Below are 22,590 nucleotides of genomic sequence, written 5' to 3'. Positions count from 1 at the left end.
GGGGCACTGGTGGGAAGATGAAGGTCGAGACTGACACTGGTTCGTTCGTGTGACCTCAGCAAATTAATGGGTCCTATAAATAGCTTTTGAGAGGATGTTGTGCAATCGGAACCTCATCAGTTCAAGCGAAGATGCAACGCGTTGCTGCCCTAAAACATTCTCATCTGATTCTTTATCAATTTGTTAATTTATTTTTTTTCTCTCTTTTATATTGACTGATATATTCCTTCTGTATTTCCTATTACCTTCTATTACTTCTTTCAAACGAACACCACATTCCTTGGAAACTTGAATTTCAAGTCAATGGCCCCTGTGGTGGGCTTGTTCCATAGGAATGGGGTTCATCTTCTGAATAATAATAATTTCTAGTACACTAGAATCTCTCTCTCTCTCTCTCTCTCTCTCTCTCTCTCTCTCTCTCTCTCTCTCTCTCTCCATGTATACTAAAACACCACACACAGCAGTAACTATAAAATCAAAAGCTTTCAGAAATAGACCTGCTATCCTATTTTTAACACCACTGACAACATTAACCAACAACAAGCTGGTTATCAGATGCGGTCAGATACCGGGAGACAATTCTGCTTATCCTCCAGGCGCTGAGGTCAGCCATCATACCCAGTGGCCTATACGCATCACTACCGTTTGGCAACGCAAGTAAGGGTTGTTTTCCTGATACTTTGCATAAGTTTTACCGCCTAAAGGGATCTAGAGAAGGGGTTTTATGAAGATGGACGTCTCTTCAACTCCTATTAGCCAGACTCTGGGTCTCTGGGGATTCTGTTCGGCTTTGAAAGCGGCTCTGAACATAATAAATTTAATGATATCAGTATTTTGTTACAGTTCATTCTGCCACATGGTGGTTTAATTCTTTGACCGAATAACACAGTTATAGGTTTGCAATCCTAGTAGCATACTATTACTGCTATTATCAGAATTCCAGTGGTATGTCATTACCAAATCAGTGTCCGAATGTTATTACTCATGATATTATTACCATTGCTGACTGCAGCTAACTACAGTTCTTAGCTACTATTCTTCACTGCTACTGACTACTCTAGGCTAGTAGGGTACTACTACAACTACTATAAGTAACTAATACCGTGTTTCCTGGTGCTTGTACCAATATCACTAAAAAATATAATTCACCATTAAAATTATGCGCACTGATTTTGCAAAACTTTTTTTACAAATGATTTGGTCAAATTTGCTATTCCGTGTCAAAGCCTCAAAGGCACGTCAGTTAATGTGTTATTTACATTTTAAATTACTTCATCAGCCGTCGATGCCAGGTAAAGGTGAGAGAGAGAGAGAGAGAGAGAGAGAGAGAGAGAGAGAGAGAGAGAGAGAGAGAGAGAGACTTTCCCCATAACGAATGAATCCAAAGTGTTAACCCGTACGTGACATTAAGTGCTGAAACGCACGCTCACGAGAGAGAGAGAGAGAGAGAGAGAGAGAGAGAGAGAGAGAGAGAGAAGAGATAAGCAAGAAAGATGAAAAGGCGAGAGACCTGTAAATCGGCTGATCGAGAAAGTACGAGAGAGAGAGAGAGAGAGAGAGAGAGAGAGAGAGAGAGAGAGAGAGAGAGAGAGAGAGATGAAACTTTCCCCATAACGAATGAATCCAAAGTATTAACACGTACGTGACATTAAGTGCTGAAACGTACGATCACCAGAGAGAGAGAGAGAGAGAGAGAGAGAGAGAGAGAGAGAGAGAGAGAGAGAGAGAGAGAGAGGGAGAGATGAAAAGGCGAGAGACCTGTAAATCGGCTGATCGAGAGAGAGAGAGAGAGAGAGAGAGAGAGAGAGAGAGAGAGAGACTTTCCCCATAACGAATGAATCCAAAGTATTAACACGTACGTGACATTAAGTGCTGAAACGTACGATCACCAGAGAGAGAGAGAGAGAGAGAGAGAGAGAGAGAGAGAGAGAGAGATAAAAGCTGAGAGAGGTACTCGTCAGCGTAATCTGTTACCATACCGTACGGTCCTCATCATTTTCCAAATTCCAAGATGCTTAGGACAGTGTAGAGTACAACACGTGATTATCAGCCCGGGAGGAATCGACAGTCACTTTCAAACTCTTAATCATTATTTCACTTTCTTTATTATATTACTTTTAAGGGTCTGAGTTGTCACGAAGTAGGCCTACCGAGTTTTGCAGGGTAATCAACTCAATGCAGTTTTTTATACGAGAACAATTAAGGAAGGAATTGCTCATTAGAAAGTTTGATTCACACACACACATACACACACAGAGAGAGAGAGAGAGAGAGAGAGAGAGAGAGAGAGAGAGAGAGAGAGATGATATTCCAAGTCGCGCGAGGGTGGAGGAGAGGAGGAAGCCTCGTTATACGGCCGAAGTTGCCAGCATACCATAGTCACCAATGTTCGATGGAACCATAACAGTATTCGTAGCAATCAGTATAACTCTCTTTTATTAATTTTACTTTTAATTTTTATTCTGTTTATTTATTTATTTACCTATTAAATTATTTATTTATTTATCTGTTGTGTAGGAGAGGTGCACACTTTTGATTCTTATAAAATCTATAAATTACCAGCTTTCCTTCACAAAAAGGGACGATGAAGTAGATATCAAAATTAAAAGTAGCTTCGGAATGGAATATAGAATGGAATATAGAATTTAGGCCAAAGGCCAAGACCTGTGACCTATAAGGTCATTCAGCGCTGAAACGGAAACTGACAGTAAAAAGGTTTAAAAGGTGTAACAGGAGGAAAACCTCAAAGCAGTTGCACTATGAAATAATTGTTACGAGAGGGTGGACAGCAAGATGGAAGAGAGAGAATATGAATGGAGGTACAGTAAAAGGCATGAAAGGGGATGCAGCTAGGGGACGAAGGGACGTTGCAAAGACCCTTAAGTAATCCCTACAGTGGACCGCGTGAGGTGCACTGACAGCACTACCCCCTCACGGGGAAAAAATAAAAAGTAGCTTCGAACCAGTCGGCAGCATCTAAGACTCATAACGCTTCCCCTGTTAATAAGCAATGAAAGACAACGAGAGAAATACGACCATTTGCAAGGAAGTAAAAGGTAAGGGAAAATTAGAAGGAAGAAATGGCTACTCGATACCCCACCCCTTTTTTTTTTGCCTGATCTTCAACTTGACCCTGACCTAGGACCTAGGAAGAGGTCACATCACTGGCCCTGTCCCCACTCACCCCGTCTTCTCAAAATCCCCTTACCCTCTCTCTCTCTCTGAACCCTCTCTCTCTCTCTCTCTCTCTCTCTCTCTCTCTCTCTCTCTCTCTCTCTCTCTCTCTCTCTCGCTGATCCCAAGGCCAAGATCTGGTATACAGGACTCAGCAATAATATCTTTTCCTTGACTCGTGTACAGGAAAATAACCAAAATGGTGACCCTGACACATAGCTCCATTTTGCCCCAAAATCTGGTCCTGGTCACACAGGCCATCTTTAGGCAAAGGGTTAAAAGAAAAAAAAGTAAAAAAAAAAAAATATTAAACCGTCCCGGGGAAAATAAATCGATATAGCTGTATAGATAGAAAATCTATCTTTTCCCCCACTTTTTGTGGGGTGGTGGGGAAGGGAAGGGGTGGGGGGAGGTTGGTGGTTGGGGGGTGGAGTTGAGGTGGACTTCAAGCTGTAGTGCACTGGAGAATGAAAGGTGTGTATTAAAGACATATATATATATATATATATATATGAATGTCTTTTCCTGTAATACTACAGTGTAATATGAAAATAAGAAGGCCCATAAAACACTATTTAAACGTTGAAACCATATATTTCAGGCACTTGTTTCTGTGCCCTGTTCACTAGTAGAATATGGACAGGTGGAAAGTTACAATGGTATATATACAAAAACATGAAGGTGTGGCCTTAGGCCTCCGATGTTAAGGAGGTGGCGTTTCTTAAGAAGGAGGAGATTGACCAAATTCCCTAGTGGTTTTTGGCCTCATTAGCTCCCGTTTGGCGATGGATCTGGCGGTCGCGTTTCTTGGGTCATCTTCTTCAAAAAGGTGCGAGGATTAAGGTGTCAATGGCGTCCGATTTCAATGTCCTCCTGACAGGTTCATATTGTTGGTTTGATTGATGATAGCAGATTCCAGCATCTTTCTTTTGTACGGACAGCTACTCTTGAAAACCAACTCCGCCACTCCAGTTAATGACATGCCCTGTATTTCTAATATGTAGGAAAATTCCCGAACTCTCCGAAGCGTAACGTACTGATCTTTTGTGCTCTGTTATTCTTTGCGAGCGATCTACCTGTCTCGCCTACATAAATGTCATGACAATTACTACACGGTATCTTGTAAACTCCGGCTTCTTCCCTTTTGTTATTTAAGTATACGTTAACGAGCGAACTCCCGATGGATTTGGGATAATGGAAAATGAAAGGATTATCAGAACTGAGTTGCTCGGTGGCCTTTTGGATGTTTTCATCGTATGGAAGCTTTATTTTGTTGTTGAAATCTATTTGTCTGTTGTGAGTGGGACCTCTGTAGTATATTTTATTTGCTTTATTAATAGCCCTCTCGATAATGTGTGGTGGATAGAGCAGTTGCGTTAGGTGTTGGCGGATCGTGTTAAATTCTTGATCCAGGTACTCATTTGAACATATCCTAAGTCCTCTGAGGAATAGGTTGCACCCTACCATGATTTTTACGGAGACGTCGTGGTAGCTTAAGAAATGAATGTAGGAGACAGCGAAGGTGGGTTTTCTATATACTGTAAATGCATACCTGTTCTGTTTTCTTATGATCAGTACATCTAGGAACGGCAGTTTTCCGTCCTTTTCCCATTCTGTTTTAAATTTTATGGTCGGAACTAGCGAATTTAGCCTATTAAAAAATTCCTTAAAGTCCCCCCAGCTATTGTCCCAGAAAGTAAAGATATCATCTACGTATCTAAGCCAGATCATGTTATGGGGTTTGATAGACGACAAAGTTCTGTTTCGAAATATTCCATGTACAAGTTTGCTAGAAGGGGTGATAGGGGACTTCCCATGCTACAGCCAAATTTTTGTTTGTAAAAATTACCATTGAAAGAAAACACGTTGTTAGTTACACAGAGGTTGATAAGTTTTAAAGTTTTATCTATGCCAAGAGGAAAATGGTCTTCATATGGTTGTAACTTCCTCTCTAAGAAAAACAACACGTCGGCAATCAGGACTTTAGTAAATAATGAATCGACGTCTAGACTGAGCAGTTTGATGTTGTTTGAGGGGATGTTTAAACTATTAAATTTTTGTATGAAATCTTCTGCATGTTTGACGTGGGAGGATGAGAAGGTTCCTAGAAAGGGTGATAACAAGTCTGCGAGCCATTTTGATAATTTGTACATGAAAGAGCCCCTGCTAGATATTATGGGGCGTAAAGGAATCCCATCTTTATGTGTTTTCGGGAGGCCGTAAAAATAGGGAGAGAGGGGTTGATTACCTTGAATGTCTCTAGTAATTCTATGGCTTTTTATTGCCCCCTATGGTTCTAACTGATTTGTTAAACTGAGCAGCAATATTTGTTGTGGGATCTTTCGTTAATTTGTCGTAGGTCTCCGCATCGTTTAGAAGTTCTTGAACTTTATTGATGTATGTCTCCTTGTCTAACAGAACTATTTTCCCGTCTTTGTCAGATTTTGTGATGATGATATCCCCCCTTTTTCTTAAGCTAACTAATGCATTTTGGAATCTTTTCGGGAGCGAATTTTTGTTGTTATTTTGCTCCCGAAAAGATTCCAAAATGCATTAGTTAGCTTAAGAAAAAGGGGGGATATCATCATCACAAAATCTGACAAAGACGGGAAAATAGTTCTGTTAGACAAGGAGACATACATCAATAAAGTTCAAGAACTTCTAAACGATGCGGAGACCACGACAAATTAACGAAAGATCCCACAAACAAATATTGCTGCTCAGTTTAACAACCAGTTAGAACCATAGGGGTAAAAAAAAGCTATAGAATTACTAGAGACATTCAAGGTAATCAACCCTCATCTCCCCTATTTTTACGGCCTATAAATTTCCCTGAAAACACATAAAGATGGGGATTCCTTTTACGCCCTATAATATTGCTAGTTTTACAAATCAGTTAGGGGCTCTTTTTGTACAAATTATCAAAATGGCTCGATTTCCAATGCAGACTTGTTATCACCCTTTCTAGGAACCTTCTCATCCTCCCACGTCAAACATGCAGAAGATTTCATACAAAAATTTAATAGTTTAAACATCCCCTCAAACAACATCAAACTGCTCAGTCTAGACGTCGATTCATTATTTACTAAAGTCCTGATTGCCGACGTGTTGTTTTTTTAGAGAGGAAGTTACAACCATATGAAGACCATTTTCCTCTCTTGGCATAGATAAAACTTTTAAAACTTATCAACCCTGTGTAACTAACAACGTGTTTTCTTTCAATGGTAATTTTTACAAACAAAAATTTGGCTGTAGCATGGGAAGTCCCCTATCACCCCTTCTAGCAAACTTGTACATGGAATATTTCGAAACAGAACTTTTGTCGTCTATCAAACCCATAACATGATCTGGCTTAGATACGTAGATGATATCTTTACTTTCTGGGACAATAGCTGGGGACTTAAGGAATTTTTTAATAGGCTAAATTCGCTAGTTCCGACCATAAAATTTAAAACAGAATGGGAAAAGGACGGAAAACTGCCGTTCCTAGATGTACTGATCATAAGAAAACAGAACAGGTATGCATTTACAGTATATAGAAACCCACCTTCGCTGTCTCCTACATTCATTTCTTAAGCTACCACGACGTCTCCGTAAAAATCATGGTAGGGTGCAACCTATTCCTCAGAGGACTTAGGATATGTTCAAATGAGTACCTGGATCAAGAATTTAACACGATCCGCCAACACCTAACGCAACTGCTCTATCCACCACACATTATCGAGAGGGCTATTAATAAAGCAAATAAAATATACTACAGAGGTCCCACTCACAACAGACAAATAGATTTCAACAACAAAATAAAGCTTCCATACGATGAAAAACATCCAAAAGGCCACCGAGCAACTCAGTTCTGATAATCCTTTCATTTTCCATTATCCCAAATCCATCGGGAGTTCGCTCGTTAACGTATACTTAAATAACAAAAAGGGAAGAAGCCGGAGTTTACAAGATACCGTGTAGTAATTGTCATGACATTTATGTAGGCGAGACAGGTAGATCGCTCTCGCAAAGAATAACAGAGCACAAAAGATCAGTACGTTACGCTTCGAGAGTTCGGGAATTTTCCTACATATTAGAAATACAGGGCATGTCATTAACTGGAGGGGCGGAGTTGGTTTTCAAGAGTAGCTGTCCGTACAAAAGAAAGATGCTGGAATCTGCTATCATCAATCAAACCAACAATATGAACCTGTCAGGAGGACATTGGAAATCGGACGCCATTGACACCTTAATCTCGCACCCCTTTTTGAAGAAGATGACCCAAGAAACGCGACCGCCAGATCCATCGCCAAACGGGAGCTAATGAGGCCAAAAACCACTAGGGAATTTGGTCAATCTCCTCCTTCTTAAGAAACGCCACCTCCTTAACATCGGAGGCCTAAGGCCACACCTTCATGTTTTTGTATATATACCATTGTAACTTTCCACCTGTCCATATTCTACTAGTGAACAGGGGCACAGAAACAAGTGCCTGAAATATATGGTTTCAACGTTTAAATAGTGTTTTATGGGCCTTCTTATTTTCATATATATATATATAGTATATATATATATACCATATATATATTAATATTTATATATAATGATAATATATATATATATATATATATATATAATATTATATATATATTCATATATATATAATATGTGTGTGTTCCTGTGTGTATGTTTATGTATGCATATATTCTTATCAAATCTTTACTTAATACTTCAGTGAATGTTGAGATATACCATATCTTAATGCTGCACCAGTGATTAACACCTGCTAACCAGTTAACTGCGATTAGAAAAAAAAAAAAAAAAGTTTATTTGATGTTATAATTACAATAATTGCTCATTTATCTTGCGGTTCTAAGTATACACACAGGAGTATATTTTGTACGAATATATAATAAAGGCGTGTATGTATTCATATGTATATTCAGAGCGCAGTACTTGACAAACCTCTAATTTCGACGAAAATGTTTATATACTAGACGTGTGTGTTGCCTCAAATATGCGTGTTTCTGTGTACAGTAGTCTTAAAACAGTTACTTCAGCAACTGACTTTAGATATAAGTATACATCTTCTTAAATGAATTAATGTTAAAAAATATACATACTTATAAACGTAAAGTACTCCTTATTCTTTGCAAATGTATTATCGATTAATTTATGCATTCTGTAAACTGATCTGGCGGCAAATGCAAGGTTAACAAAGTTCAAACTACATCAGAAGACCACACGTCAACTGAATGCATGGATGCACAAGTGACCTCTACTAAGTTACACAACGCTGACGTTCGACAGCTTATGTTTGACGGTGCCTGACAATGTTTGAAGATGCTTCTAAGTGCGCAACCGAACATTTGAATCCACGCGGCCCCCTAGCGGAAAGAGGACGCATTACCAAATATCTTTACCGCGCGGCCACCTTGCGGAGAGATGACGCATTACCAAAAACTCGCTCTACCGAACCGTGGGAGTTCTCCACCAATTTTTGGCGACTCGGCACCTTCACAATGGATGACATCAGATCAACCAGGTGACTCTCGGTTTTGACGAGGCTTTGTCAAATCCGTCAAAGGGATGACTAATTGCGACGTTCTGCAAGAATTCAGCGCAACGCTGAGTTATCAGGACGACTCCTTAGATCACCAGAATTTTTTTTTAGTAATAATTTCTCTCGTTGGTTTTCAGGTTTTGGGTGGTCTTAGAAATGGGTCATTTCTATGAAAATGTGCGACCGCTTCACGACTGATTTGTTGGTTTATATTACCTTGGCGCAATCGTGAGATGAATTAAAATACGGTTGTTGAAAGATGAATGGTTGTACAAATACATTAAAATTTAGGTGAAAATTCTAAATGGAATTGATTATTAATATATATATATATATATATATATATATATATATATATATATATATATATATAATCAATGCCATTTAGAATTTTTTACCTAAATTTAAATCTGTGATTTTATAACCATTCATCTTTCAAGAACCATATTTTAATTCATTACGTGATTGGGCCAAAGTAATATAAACCAACAAATCTTTAAATATATATATATATATTCATATATATATATATATATATATATATATATATATATATATATATATATATATATATATATATATATATATATATATATATATATATATATATATATATATATATATATATATATATATATATATATATATATATATATATATATATATATATATACATATTCAAAGAGGACCGCTTTTTCAGAAATTAGAACGTCATAATAAAGAAACGATTAATAACTGAAAATATCTTCATGAAACACTTACTGACTTCTGTCAGTCATAGACAACCTGCAGAAATTTAAAAAACCTTTAATTCACGCGACTGAAACATTAAAAAAACTAGAATAACAAGTGTAAAAATGGTGATATATAATAGGAAAAACATAAAACAGTGAGAGGGTCTTAGCTTGAGTCTTCGGGAAGAGGGAAAAGGAACACAGGAGGAAAAGTAGATGAAATAATATAAAAAAACAAAGCAAAACTAATTGCGCTTCTGTTTATACGAACACCATCTCATACGGAAGGTAGCAGATTTTTAGTTTTCTGTAAAAGAAAACTATTGTGCCGGCTTTGTCTGTCCGTCCGCACTTTTTTCTGTCCGCCCTCAGATCTTAAAAACTACTGAGGCTAGAGGGCTGTAAATTGGTATGTTAATCATCTACCCTTCAATCACCAAACATACCAAATTGCAGCCCTCTAGCCTCAGTAGTTTTAATTTATTTAAGGTTAAAGTTAGCCATAATCATGCTTTTGGCAACTATATAGGATAGGCCACCAACGGGCCGTGGTTAAAGTTTCATGGGCCGAGGCTCATACAGCATTATACCGAGACCACAGAAAGATAGGTCTATTTTCGGTGGCCTTGATTATACGCTGTAGCGGCTGTGCACAAAACTCGATTGCGCCGAAGAAACTTCGGCGTATTTCTTACTTGTTTAATTCGTTTTCAGAAGCATCAATATGTATCTACTTTTAGATTACGGAGAGAAGACAAATATTTTTTATTATATAACAAATTAAAGTCAATAAATGAAGAAACGAAACCTGCAAAAATAACCTTCGTCTTATGAGCATGCGCGACCGTGCCTAACGCATATGAGGCGCGCGATTGCTCCGGGGGCGCAGAGATGGCGTGAATTCCATTCAAAATATAACCTACTTTCTTTAGAAAATCACAGGCTATAATAACCGCTTCGGAGAAAGCACTTTCGCCAATTAGGAAAGTGGGCTCGCCGGTAATAAAAGCGAGTTCCTTTGAAGAAAGAATATTAAAAGAAAAGAAATTTCTTTTATTAACAAAAAGGAGGATTCGACGGAGATCAAGAAACTTTGCTTAATTAATTCTTTTATTTGCTTACTGTTTAAGGAATAAGCGTCCAAGACTCCCACAAGAACGAAAGCGGAAGGAGATAGAGTGAATATTTACAAAGGAGATGTTTTTAAAAATGAAGCTTATATTGGCAGTAATACTGAGAACTTAATTAAAGGAAGGACTGGGAAGCTTTTTTCCCCCCCGCCCCCCTCTCTCTCTCTCTCTCTCTCTCTCTCTCTCTCACATACACACACAAGCACGCAAATGCACAGCACACACACTTACACAAATGTACAACGACATGGAATAAGAATCTACACACACACAAACACCCACACACATACACACAAACGTACAACGAAAAGGACAAAGAATCTGTCCTACAAACACACACACATACACAAGTACACATAAATGTACAAGGAAAAGGACTAAGAATCTGTCCTACAAACACACAAACACGGACAAAAACACTCGTGCGCATGCGCACACTTTCACACACACACACACAAACACAGATACACAAACGTAGGACATAAACATATCTTTTCTTAAGGCAGTTATTAATGAATAGGATGTGGGCGTCTAAAACCATCTATCAGTCGCTTCCCAACATCGACAAAAATGTATAAAATTAGGTGATGAAAAGAAAAATATATATTCTAATCAAAACAAAATTTTTATCAGATTTTATCAAAGGTGCTCATAGACAAAACAGTATCGAAAAAAAAAATAAAAGCTTTGTCACGCGTTACGTGACAAAATGCTAAACAGAAAAATTCCAGTGGCATAATTATGCGATTCATTTATTGTATAATAAAGGAATGAGATAATTTAATGTAAACTGTATGAATAACATTGATGATAATGACGACCGTAGATATATATATATATATATATATATATATATATATATATATATATATATATATATATATATATATATATATATATATATATATATATATAATTTCTATACTCATATCATATAACGAACCCCAGTCTCTCAAATAAAAGGCCAGGGAGCTACCAATTGACCCAACTGATAGCACCCTGGCCTTTCATTTTAGTGCCCGGGGGTTCGACCCCGATGTGAGTCAGAATTTATTTCTGTGAAACACTTGCTCATGTGTTCATTATATATATATATATATATATATATATATATATATATATATATATATATATATAAATATATATACATATAAATATATATATATATATATATATATATATATATATATATATATATATATATATATATATATATATATATATACACGTTCGTTCCGACGGAACAATCCTCAACAAAGACAAGAATAATTGAAGATTAAAGTGGCTTCAGGGTTAATGAATTTGCGAGTTTTTTTTTTCTACACTTAAGAGATTAGGAATTGTCGACTAGGAATACTTGAATTTCAGCAATTCAGGCGAACTCATTTTATGACTCTCTCTCTCTCTCTCTCTCTCTCTCTCTCTTTGTAAAGTATAATAAAGTCAGTTTTAAATTATTTCCCCTTACGTCATCTATCCATTGCACATTTACAAAATATTGTGGCTTATGATATTTCATGACAGTCGTGTCTAATGCTTAATTCTAACAGTATGTGACTTACTTAAACTTACTAAAAGTATGCATTCCATATTCACTTAGGAAAAGTGGTGTTTTCAATGCACTTTTAAACAACAAATATTTTGCGTTCGCTAACGGAAGTCTGCACATCAGATTCATTTATAAAAGCAAATGTTTTGTTGTCGTGCCAACTTGCAAAAAATGCATCCAACATTCACTCATTAAAGGAAGTTCTTCAAACTCACTTACAAACTGTAAAATGCATCCCTCGATTACTTATAAAAAGTAAGCCTCGCAAACTCACTCACAAATCGTAAAATGCATCCAGCATTCAATTATAAAAAGCAAGCCTTTCAAACTCACTTACAAAACGGAAAATGCATCTCACATTTACTCATAAAAAGTAAGCCTTTCAAACCCACAAATCATAAAATGCATCCATCGTTTACGTAAAAAAGTAAGCCTTTCAATCTCACTTACAAACCGTAAAATGCATCCCTCGTTTACTTATAAAAAGTAAGCCTTTAAAACTCACTTACAAAACGGAAAATGCATCCTACATTCACTCACAAAAAGTAAGCCTTTCAAACACACAAATCACAAAATGCATCCATCGTTTACGTACAAAAAGTAAGCCTTTCAATCTCACTTACAAACCGTAAAATGCATCCCTCGTTTACTTATAAAAAGTAAGCCTTTAAAACTCACTTACAAAACGGAAAATGCATCCCACATTCACTCATAATAAGTAAGCCTTTCAAACCCACAAATCATAAAATGCATCCATCGTTTACGTATAAAAAGTAAGCGTTTCAAACTCACTTACAAATCATAAAATGCATCCCTTGCTTGCGTATAAAAAGTAAGCCTTTCAAACTCACCTACAAAACGGAAAATGCATCCCACATTCGTTCATAAAAAGTAAGCCTTTCAAACCCACAAATCATAAAATGCATCCATCGTTTACGTATAAAAAAAGTAAAACATAAAATGCCCCTTGCCATAAAAAGTAAGCCATTTCAAAGTCACCTACAAAACGGAAAATGCATCCCACATTCGTTCATAAAAAGTAAGCCTTTCAAACCCACAAATCATAAAATGCATCCATCGTTTACGTATAAAAAGTAAAACCCCGCCAGGCCATTTACAAAAAAAAGTATGCATGCCACACCTACTTACAAAAGCGCGCTACCTTACCCTCGCAAAGAGAGAGAAAAGAGAGAGAGAGAGAGAGAGAGAGAGAGAGAGAGAGAGAGAGAGCTCCTTCCTGCTACAAGTCTTTGAGATCTGCAAACCTCCGTGATACAAAGTGCTGTTGTGGGCATGACACCAACGTCTGATCCCGTCAAAAAGATGCTGCGATGAGCGCTTCCTCTCCGTCTGCCACGTCCATTTTCCAAGCCTCCTCGTCTCAAGCGCGAGGGAATTAATCTGTCTGTCTGTCTCTGTGTCTGTCTCTGTGTCTGTCTATTTATCTAGTCAGAAGGGAAAACTAAAGCAGTTTTTTTTATTCAATCTTTCTTTCTTCCTCGTCTCAAGCGCGAAGGAATAAATCCGTCTGTCAGAGGGAAAACTAAAGAGTTTTTTTTTTTTTCAAAGTAAATCTTTCTTTCTCCTTCGTCAGGATTTTTAAAAGTCTCGAATCTCCAACAAGAACCTAAAACGAATTAGTGAGAAGTCCGTGCAAGAGTAACGCAAAAGTTTGAAAAACTAAAAAAAATATATATAAATAAATAAATAAAAAATAAAAAACTATTGAGAAATATTTCAGATTTTCATAATTGTTTTTTGTTTATATACGTCTGAAAAAGATCCCAAATAACTGCAAAAATTATAAATATATGTTGTGAGACACAAAGTGGTTCACAATAAATAGTTTATACCGAAGTGGAAATTATCTGATTCTCATTTTCGTTCACTTTAGTACTTATATTCTGAAATTATATACTCCCCACCCTCTCTCCCCCTCTCTCTCTCTCTCTCTCTCTCTCTCTCTCTCTCTCTCTCTCTCTCTCTCTCTCTCAACCTAATAATGTTTATAAGGTGTAGACTTACGAATGAAAACCCACAACCATAAATTGAAAAATTAGATTTAACAATGGACAAATAAGGTAAATGAATTACCTCGGATATTATAAACAAATATATATATATATATATATATATATATATATATATATATATATATATATATATATATATATATATATATATATATATATATATATATATATATATATATATATATATATATATATAAAACGTCGATCAGTTGAATATACTAGGAAAAATAAAAAAACACTTGACTGGGTGAAAGGATAAAAGTTATTAAAAACTATATATAACTGTAAGTTTTGACGTATAAAATTGTGAATTTTTTCCTTAGTCTTTCGTATATTTAAGTATACACGTTTTCAGATTCCCCTGAAGATGCGTATATTGCGAACACACGAAAGCCCTTGGAAATGAGTCTATTTCTTGCGTCGCGATTTCATATTTGCTGTGCGTTTTCAATCAAGCGCTTTGATGAACTATATACATCTCATATTCTGTTTTAAATCATACCTGTCTATTGGCGTTTCTCAGTTCGCGAATCACGAAAATTAGAACAATTAACCAGAATAAACATATAAAGACAACAAGTAATGAAAATATTAAATAAAATACTCATGTAAGAAAGAATAAAGATCATTCATGTTGATATAACACTTCAGAAATCCTTAGTGTACAAAAGTCTAACTGCTATTTGGCTATTAACACAGAGAGACAATTTTCTGAACTATGACTTTCCTGAATGATCAGAAAGATTTCTCTGCAGCCTGCTAAAACTCTTAAGTTTACAAGAACTTTTTTTTTTTGAAATTTGTATTTAAGGGCCATTTCACATTTTTTTTCAATGCATGCAAGGGCAATTTAGACTACTGGCAAAGTTTGTGTGTTGTTGATAAGACCTTCTAAAGACAGTTTATTGTGTGTTTCTATGAAAATAAGACTTCAAAAAGGTATTACTCAGTTTCTCAACTCCTACGGCCATTCATATGAGCAAGAGTGAAGCTCAAAGATTTACTCTGATTTCTCAAGTTTTCTCAAGTTCTATTTAAGTCAGTGTGGCAATCAAGTTTGAACAAGACACTCACCTTTCCACAGTGATTTCGAATTCGAGTCGAGGGCATCCACTGGGCACGAAGCTTTTCTTGAGTGCGGGTCTGGATCGTTTTTCGGAGGGAGGGCCAAGAATCACGAAGACGTCCAGCTGACGACTGGAGGACTTGCTACAAGAAGAAGAAGGAGAAGAAGAGGAGGAACCAGAGACAGCTTGCGTGACCTCCTCCTTTGGACACCTGACCACGTACTAATGCATCTCTCGCGACCATCACCTATAGTCATGGCACCTGGAGTACTCTGATTGGTCGGTTCCCTTCGAAACAGCACGACAGCAAGAGAGTGAGAAATGTCGAGTAAAACGTCGAATTTTGCGTCTTGTCAGCCCCCTCCCCCCCGAGTTTCCACGTATGGAAAGGAGGGGAAGGACTTCTGTTCCCATACAGGAGGGGGATTTTGGATGATGATGTCCGATCTGGCAATGTGCGACATTTTGTCAGGTGATGTGATGTGAGGGAGGAATGTCAACACTGCAGAGAGAGAGAGAGAGAGAGAGAGAGAGAGAGGTGACCCCAGTGACACGTAGCGCCATTTGAATCCATTCCCTAATTCATTCTTTTTGTCGTCAATAAAAACAACATTGATGGAATATGAAAAAAAGTGTATTAACAATAGGTCTGGACACATCGTTTTCTGAGTGGAAATGAGATTCGCATGATAAATTCATTTCCCAGAATTGGCCAAACGAAAATAGTTCTATTATGTTGAAGGATGCGAAAAAATATGACGCCATACATTTTCAAATAGCCTGGTAGATAAATGATGACGAATGAGGAAATGGAAGTGAACGAATATGTAGAGAACGTATAAATTAGTAATAAAAAAAAGTGAGTGAGCCTTGTGAAATGTTTGGAAATGGGTACCCACAAGTTTAATTGGGAGAAAGAAAATGGTGCAGAAAAACAGGTTGTAGATTATGTATAGGTACAGAATGGAAGAGAACAATTTGGTGGATACAGTGATGAAAATAGGAGTAGCTGGAGGTCTAAATGATCACTATCTGGTTGAAGCAAAAGTGAAAAGAGTCAGAATTTTTATTAGGAGACCAAAGGACGAAAAATTTTCTGTAGATGCAGTAGCGAAGAATGAGGCTAATTCGAGAGAAATGAGGGTTATATGTAAGGAAGAAATGTGCAGCTGCAAGACAAATCAGACTCTAATGCACTGGTAAAATTAAGCGCGCACTTTAGTGAGGAAAAGACGATGTTATACTTAAGGGAAGTCAATGCAGAGAGTAAGGTTAACAAGAAACAAGTAAAAAATGCGCCTAAGTTTCTTCGGCGCAATCGAGTTTTCTGTACAGCGTGTAATGCAGTATGAAACTCAGTCACGGCCCATGAAACTTTCAGCCGGCCGTGGTGGCCTGTGTTGTTGCGGTGCCAGATGCACGATCATGACTAACTTTAAACTTGAGGAGGCTAGAGGGCTGCAATTTGGTGTGTTTGACGATTGGAGGGTGGGATGATCAACATACCAATTTGCAGCCCTCTAGCCTCAGTAGTTTTTCAGATTTGGGGACGGACAGAAAAAGTGTGAACAGAGAGACAAAGCGACCTCAATAGTTTTCTTTTACAGAAAACTAAAAACTGACCTTAGAATAAAGGATATAGTTCACGAAAAAAGGCAAGAGCCAATGATATTGGTGCAAATTTGAGTAATCATGTACAAGTGATTGTTGAGGAGGTAAGGGTGGGAATTGAAAGGCCTGAATCCTAACGACCACCCTGGGCAACAAGAAAACACCCAAATGGAGCTATTTACCTTACATGGGAAAAGACACCGGGTAGCTGCCCACATACAGGAAAAAAAAAAAGTATTTTAACAGCGTCAGAACAAAGCATCAAGAGTATATACCAGAAATGTCATCACCCCTGTAATTATAGAAGGCACTGTAAACAGCGCCTAGCTTTCAGGCGTACGGGAAAAGCGAGTGAAGGTCTATTACCGTCAAATATTCGTGATTATCAATTAGTGTTACCAGTGAAGTTGGGGAAAGACTGAATTTAACAGAAACATAAGAGAATAGATTCTAAGTAACTGATATAATAGGAGATTTAATAAAAAAACTAAAATAAACAGTATGATGAGAGATTACGTAAAGTAAAGGAAGATAAGACATTAAATAAGGAGTGTAGGATAAGAAATGAACGGTTTATTAGGATAAATGAAATAATACATTTGTCAAAACAAAATTAATCGTCCAGATAGGAATCCTTTCAAATAGCTTTTATTGTTATTATTATTATTATTATTATTATTATTATTATTATTATTATTATTATCATTCAGAAGATGAACCCTATTCACACGGAACAAAGGGGCCATTGACTTGAGATTCAAGCTTCCAAAGAATATTATGGTGTTCATTTGAAAGAAGTTACAGAAGGTAATAGGAAATACGGAAAGAAGAGATCAGGCATTAGGAAAAAAAGATGAATGAATAAGTTAACAGATAAATAGGTAAAAATATAAATCAGTTATATAATAAAAGGTGAATTGTTTTAAGGTAGTAATACATCGCACCTTCGTTTGAACTTTTGATGTTCTAATTGCATATCCTGCAGATCATTTACGAAAACCGGATCAGTAATGTAATAAAAGATTAATTCGAATGAAATATTAAGAACAAAAGAGTACACGAATCATATCAGCATATAAAGAATAGGTTGAAAAATAGACTCATATATGGCATTAAAAATTAAAAATAAAAAAAAGAGTGATTATGAAGCAAATCACAACTGGGTATTCCAACCACTGATATCGAAATGTCACATTGGTTGACACTGAAATATAAAGAATAGGTTGAAAAAATAGACTCATATATGGCGTTAAAAACAAAAAATAAAAAAAAATTGATTATAAAGCAAATCACAGCTGAGCATTCCAACCAGTTATATCGAAATGTCACATTGGTTGACATTGAAACATAAAGAATAGATTGAAAAAATAAACTCATATATCGCATTAAAAACGAAAAATAAAAAAAATATGATTATAAAGCAAATCACAGCTGGGTATTCTAACCAGTTATATCGAAATGTCACACTGGTTGATATTGAAAAGTCAAAACAATGAAAGTGGATGAATAACTGGGAGAGAAGATCAGGAGTTCACGAGAAACTTCCAGAATTCTTCGCGAGTTCTTGCGTTCCAATTCAATTCGAGTCACGTGACCTTTGACTTGGCTAAGGTTATTGGGTATCAGCTGCGTGGTATGTGTACATTTGAATGTTTCTGTGTATGAAATGTTGATTGTGAATGAATGTGCATATAATGCATTTACATATACACGCATACAAACATGCACACACACAAATATATATATATATATATATATATATATATATATATATATATATATATATATATATATATATATATATATATATATATATATATAAATATATATATATGTATGTATGTATGTATATATGTATATGTATATAAATATAAATATATATATATATTATGTATATACTGTATATGCATATATATATATAAATATATATATATATATATATATATATATATATATAAATATAAATATATACATATATTATATACTGTATGTGCATATGTACGTGTAAAAAAAAAAAAAAAAAAAATATATATATATATATATATAATAATAATATAATAAGAATAAGATTAACAGTTAACCATAATGCAAAGCAGAAATTAATAATAATAAGATTAACAGTTAATAATAATAATAATAATAATAATAATAATAATAATAATAATAATAATAATAATAATAAGGAATCTGGAAAAACTAGATGCCGAAGTAGCTCCAGGACTCATGCAGAAAAGTGTGCTACTAGAAACAGCGCACATAGTGAGAAAAGTGATGGACTCCTAAGGAGGCAGGATGCAACCCAGAATCCCACACTATAAAAACCACCCAGTCCAATAGGATGACTGTGATAGACACAAACATAATAATAATAATAATAATAATAATAATAATAATAATAATAATAATAATAATAATAATTTATCATTACCCACCTCGAAACTGCAACTCCAACATTCAAATTAACGTTTCCCAAAAATGGAAGACTTTTGATATGCTAATAACTGTACACCTCCCCTCCTCTTCCTCAAACCCTTCCTCCCATCCCACTCCCCACAACCCTCCCCTCCCCAATAAAAAAAAATAAACACACAAACCAAAAAAATTCCTTCAGAACCCTCTGTGGCCCCCGCGCGCAAATTTCGTAAATACCTTCTTTTGTTTTTGGTCAGAACGCAAGTGGTGTGCATCCCATTCAGGACAGGGATTTGGTGTGTGTGCGTGTGTGTGCGCGCTTGCGTGCTTGTGCGTTCGTGTGTGTGTGCATTCACCGAAAAGATGCATGAATTAAATGAAAAGGTATTTAACCAGAGGGACAATGCAAGTGCTTTTAAGCGTCGTCTAATTCTTACGAGTTGTCATTGTGGTTCCTTTTGGGGTTTTCGACAAATGTTACGGAAGTCTGATAAATACGATGAAGGGTGCGAGAGAGAGAGAGAGAGAGAGAGAGAGAGAGAGAGAGAGAGAGAGAGAGAGACTAAATCGCCTCTAATCAATGATTATGGATACTGACGTAAGGTAAATATGTCCTTGCTTTTTAGTGAATAAAATGTCTCATACCCTCATATTCTTGTGGGATGAGGTAGGTAGCCACATATCTTTTCTATCCCGGGCTGCGACCCACAAAGTCGACGAGCCACTGGGTACAATTCGCTACTTAGGTCGACGGGGTCACCATACATTTATTTTCATTTATCTATTTTTTCCAACTGACAAAAGTCGCCTCTACCTGTGAGATCGAGCTCAGGTCTTGCACTGCATGAGGTAAATTTTGAATTACTGAACCAAGAGGGTCCAAATAATATATATATATTATATATATACATATATATACAGTATATATATATATATATATATATATATATATATATATATATATATATATATATATATGTATAAATATATATATAGTGTCCATAAATTCTCTTTACAATTTAAAAAATATATTACAAAAGCTATTGATGAAATATCTTATTCAGGATTTTTCTGTGCTCAGCAATTATCAAAGTTTTTAATCATACTGCATTTGTGTATGTCAGGTACCCTGTTGATGAAATATGTTAAGTGAACCCAGAAAAAATGGCTAATCTTCAAGAAAAGGCACGATGTGTGTCATGGTTTGTTGAAACAAAACCGGATACACAGACTCAGCGAAACTACAGAACTAAATATGGACGAGATCCACCGTGGCGTCCCTTAATTCGTGCATGGCACAAGAATTTTAATGAGACAGGGACAGTGTTTGATAAGGGGAGGAGTTCTTCTACAAAGTCCATCCGTACTGCTGCCAGACACTTACAGCTACCAAGTTCAACAGGGCACAAAGTCCTTCACAAGAAATTGCGATTGTACCTTTACAAAGTGCAATTCATACAGGCACTCGAGCCAAAGACGAAAAGATTTTGCCGTTAACATGCTGGAATGAATTTCTGGGGATGAAACGTTCCTCCAACGAGCTTGTTTTGGTGATGAGGCAACCTTTCATGTTTCAGAAGAACTGAACACGCGTAATGTGAGAATCTGGGGATCAGAACATCCCTACGTGATTAGGGAATTTCACTGAGATAGTCCAAAGGTGGAAGTGTGGTGTGGGATCATGTGCAATCGAATCATTGGCCCATTTTTCTTCAACGAGACATCTATTACTGCAGATATCTACATTGACCTTTTGATTAAAAATGTGGCACCAGAACTAGATGACCTTCAACCAACCATCATTTTCCAGCAAGGTGGTGCACCACCACATTGGGGGCTGCACGTTTGTGGGTTCCTAAATCGAACATTTCCAGAACGGTGGATTGGAAGGGATGGCCCATTTCCCTGGTCACCTCATTCACCAAATATCACTCCCCTGGACTTCTTTCTATGGGCTTATGTTAGAGATATCGTGTATCAAACAAAGACACGTGACATCAATGATCTAAAGCAAAAGATCACTGATGCCATTGCCACCATTGATGAGGCTATGGTACAGCGAACATGGCATGAAATCGAGTACCATCTTGATGTGCTTCATGCAATTAATGGCGCCCATATAGACGGGTATTAAATGAGGCAAAAAAAAAAATTCAATATCTACTCCTCATTTTGTAACAATTTTCACATATTTGTCTGTTCATTTGCTTTTGTAATATATATTTTTAAAATTGTAAAGAGACTTTATGGCCACCCTGTATATTATATATATATATATATATATATATATATATATATATATATATATATATATATATATATATATATATAATATATATATATACATATATATCTATCTATATATATTATATATATGGATATATATGCGTGTGTGTGTATGTGTGTGTAAATTCGAGACAGAATTATGAAACCGATCTTCAAAGAAATTACTTACATATCGTTGAAATCGATGAATTATCTAAAATGCAAAAGTACCCGCTGACTGATCTCATGGATGACTGAGTGATGTAGTAAGCTGGCTTCGCCTCAGTGATCACTGAATATATTTAATTCAAATTTTACGTTTTCTGTGAACCAAGATATAGGTCGGCGTCGCTGATTTATTTCTGAGATTTTTTGAGAGATTCTGGTACTACCGACAAAATAATTTTATCATTTTGATGAAATCACCTGACTTGATATTCGTGACATTTTACTAATAATGAGTTGACATGTATTCATTGTAAGTGTAATGTAGTAATATATTCTTACAGAGAATGTATTAATGCATTGCCACAGTATCCAGACATTTATAAAGCATTTCTGCAAATGTATTCATTATTGATATAAGTGACCACTTGCAAAGGTTTATCTGCCTAACTCTTAAATGTGATAATTTATCATGTTTTGACAAAACATGTATAACCAAACACTCAGGATAAACACGCGGACAGTTCAGTAAGTACTTACAATGAATAGAATAAATAAATCTGAAAAAACAAACACGCCAACAACATATTGTTTTCATGCTAAGACTTTTATTACAAACTCATTTACACTGGTGTACTGTATATCACGGCAGTGGCTTCATTTCAGATTTTGTCATTTCAGATTTTTCTTGAGGGGGGGCAAAGGTTTGGATTGAACTTATGGTATGGGTGGGGTGGCGAGCGAAGGGAGTCCTGTCAGCTGGGGGTTGGGGGGATTGTAAGCTGGGGGTACAGGGCCACTGTAAGCACCCCGAGATTTTTTTTTGGAAATTTGTGCGCATTTTGAAGCATTTTGAAGCCATATAAGAGCTGTATTGAGTAAATAAAGCAACAAACAGGTATTAT

At 36.2% G+C, this 22,590-nt stretch overlaps 1 protein-coding gene across 2 annotated transcripts in view; it reads right to left on the bottom strand.

Moving 5' to 3' along the window:
• The window catches only part of LOC136847336 (uncharacterized), a 29,212-nt gene extending 13,520 nt beyond the window's left edge, over nt 1-15,692 (bottom strand). The window contains exon 1 of one of the 2 annotated variants that reach the window (XM_067118915.1): nt 15,240-15,692. In XM_067118915.1, the coding sequence (XP_066975016.1) occupies nt 15,240-15,275 (36 nt within the window). In that variant the 5' untranslated portion in view covers nt 15,276-15,692. The remainder of the gene's footprint in view (nt 1-15,239) is intronic. The other variant, XM_067118916.1, reaches the window with a different exon arrangement.
• Nucleotides 15,693-22,590: the final 6,898 nt, after the last annotated feature.

This window comes from Macrobrachium rosenbergii, chromosome 16, assembly GCF_040412425.1.
Source record: "Macrobrachium rosenbergii isolate ZJJX-2024 chromosome 16, ASM4041242v1, whole genome shotgun sequence".
Classification (NCBI taxonomy): Eukaryota; Metazoa; Arthropoda; class Malacostraca; order Decapoda; family Palaemonidae; genus Macrobrachium; species Macrobrachium rosenbergii.
The sequence above is the reverse complement of the archived record's forward strand: the minus strand, read 5'-3'. Positions and strand labels throughout refer to the sequence as shown.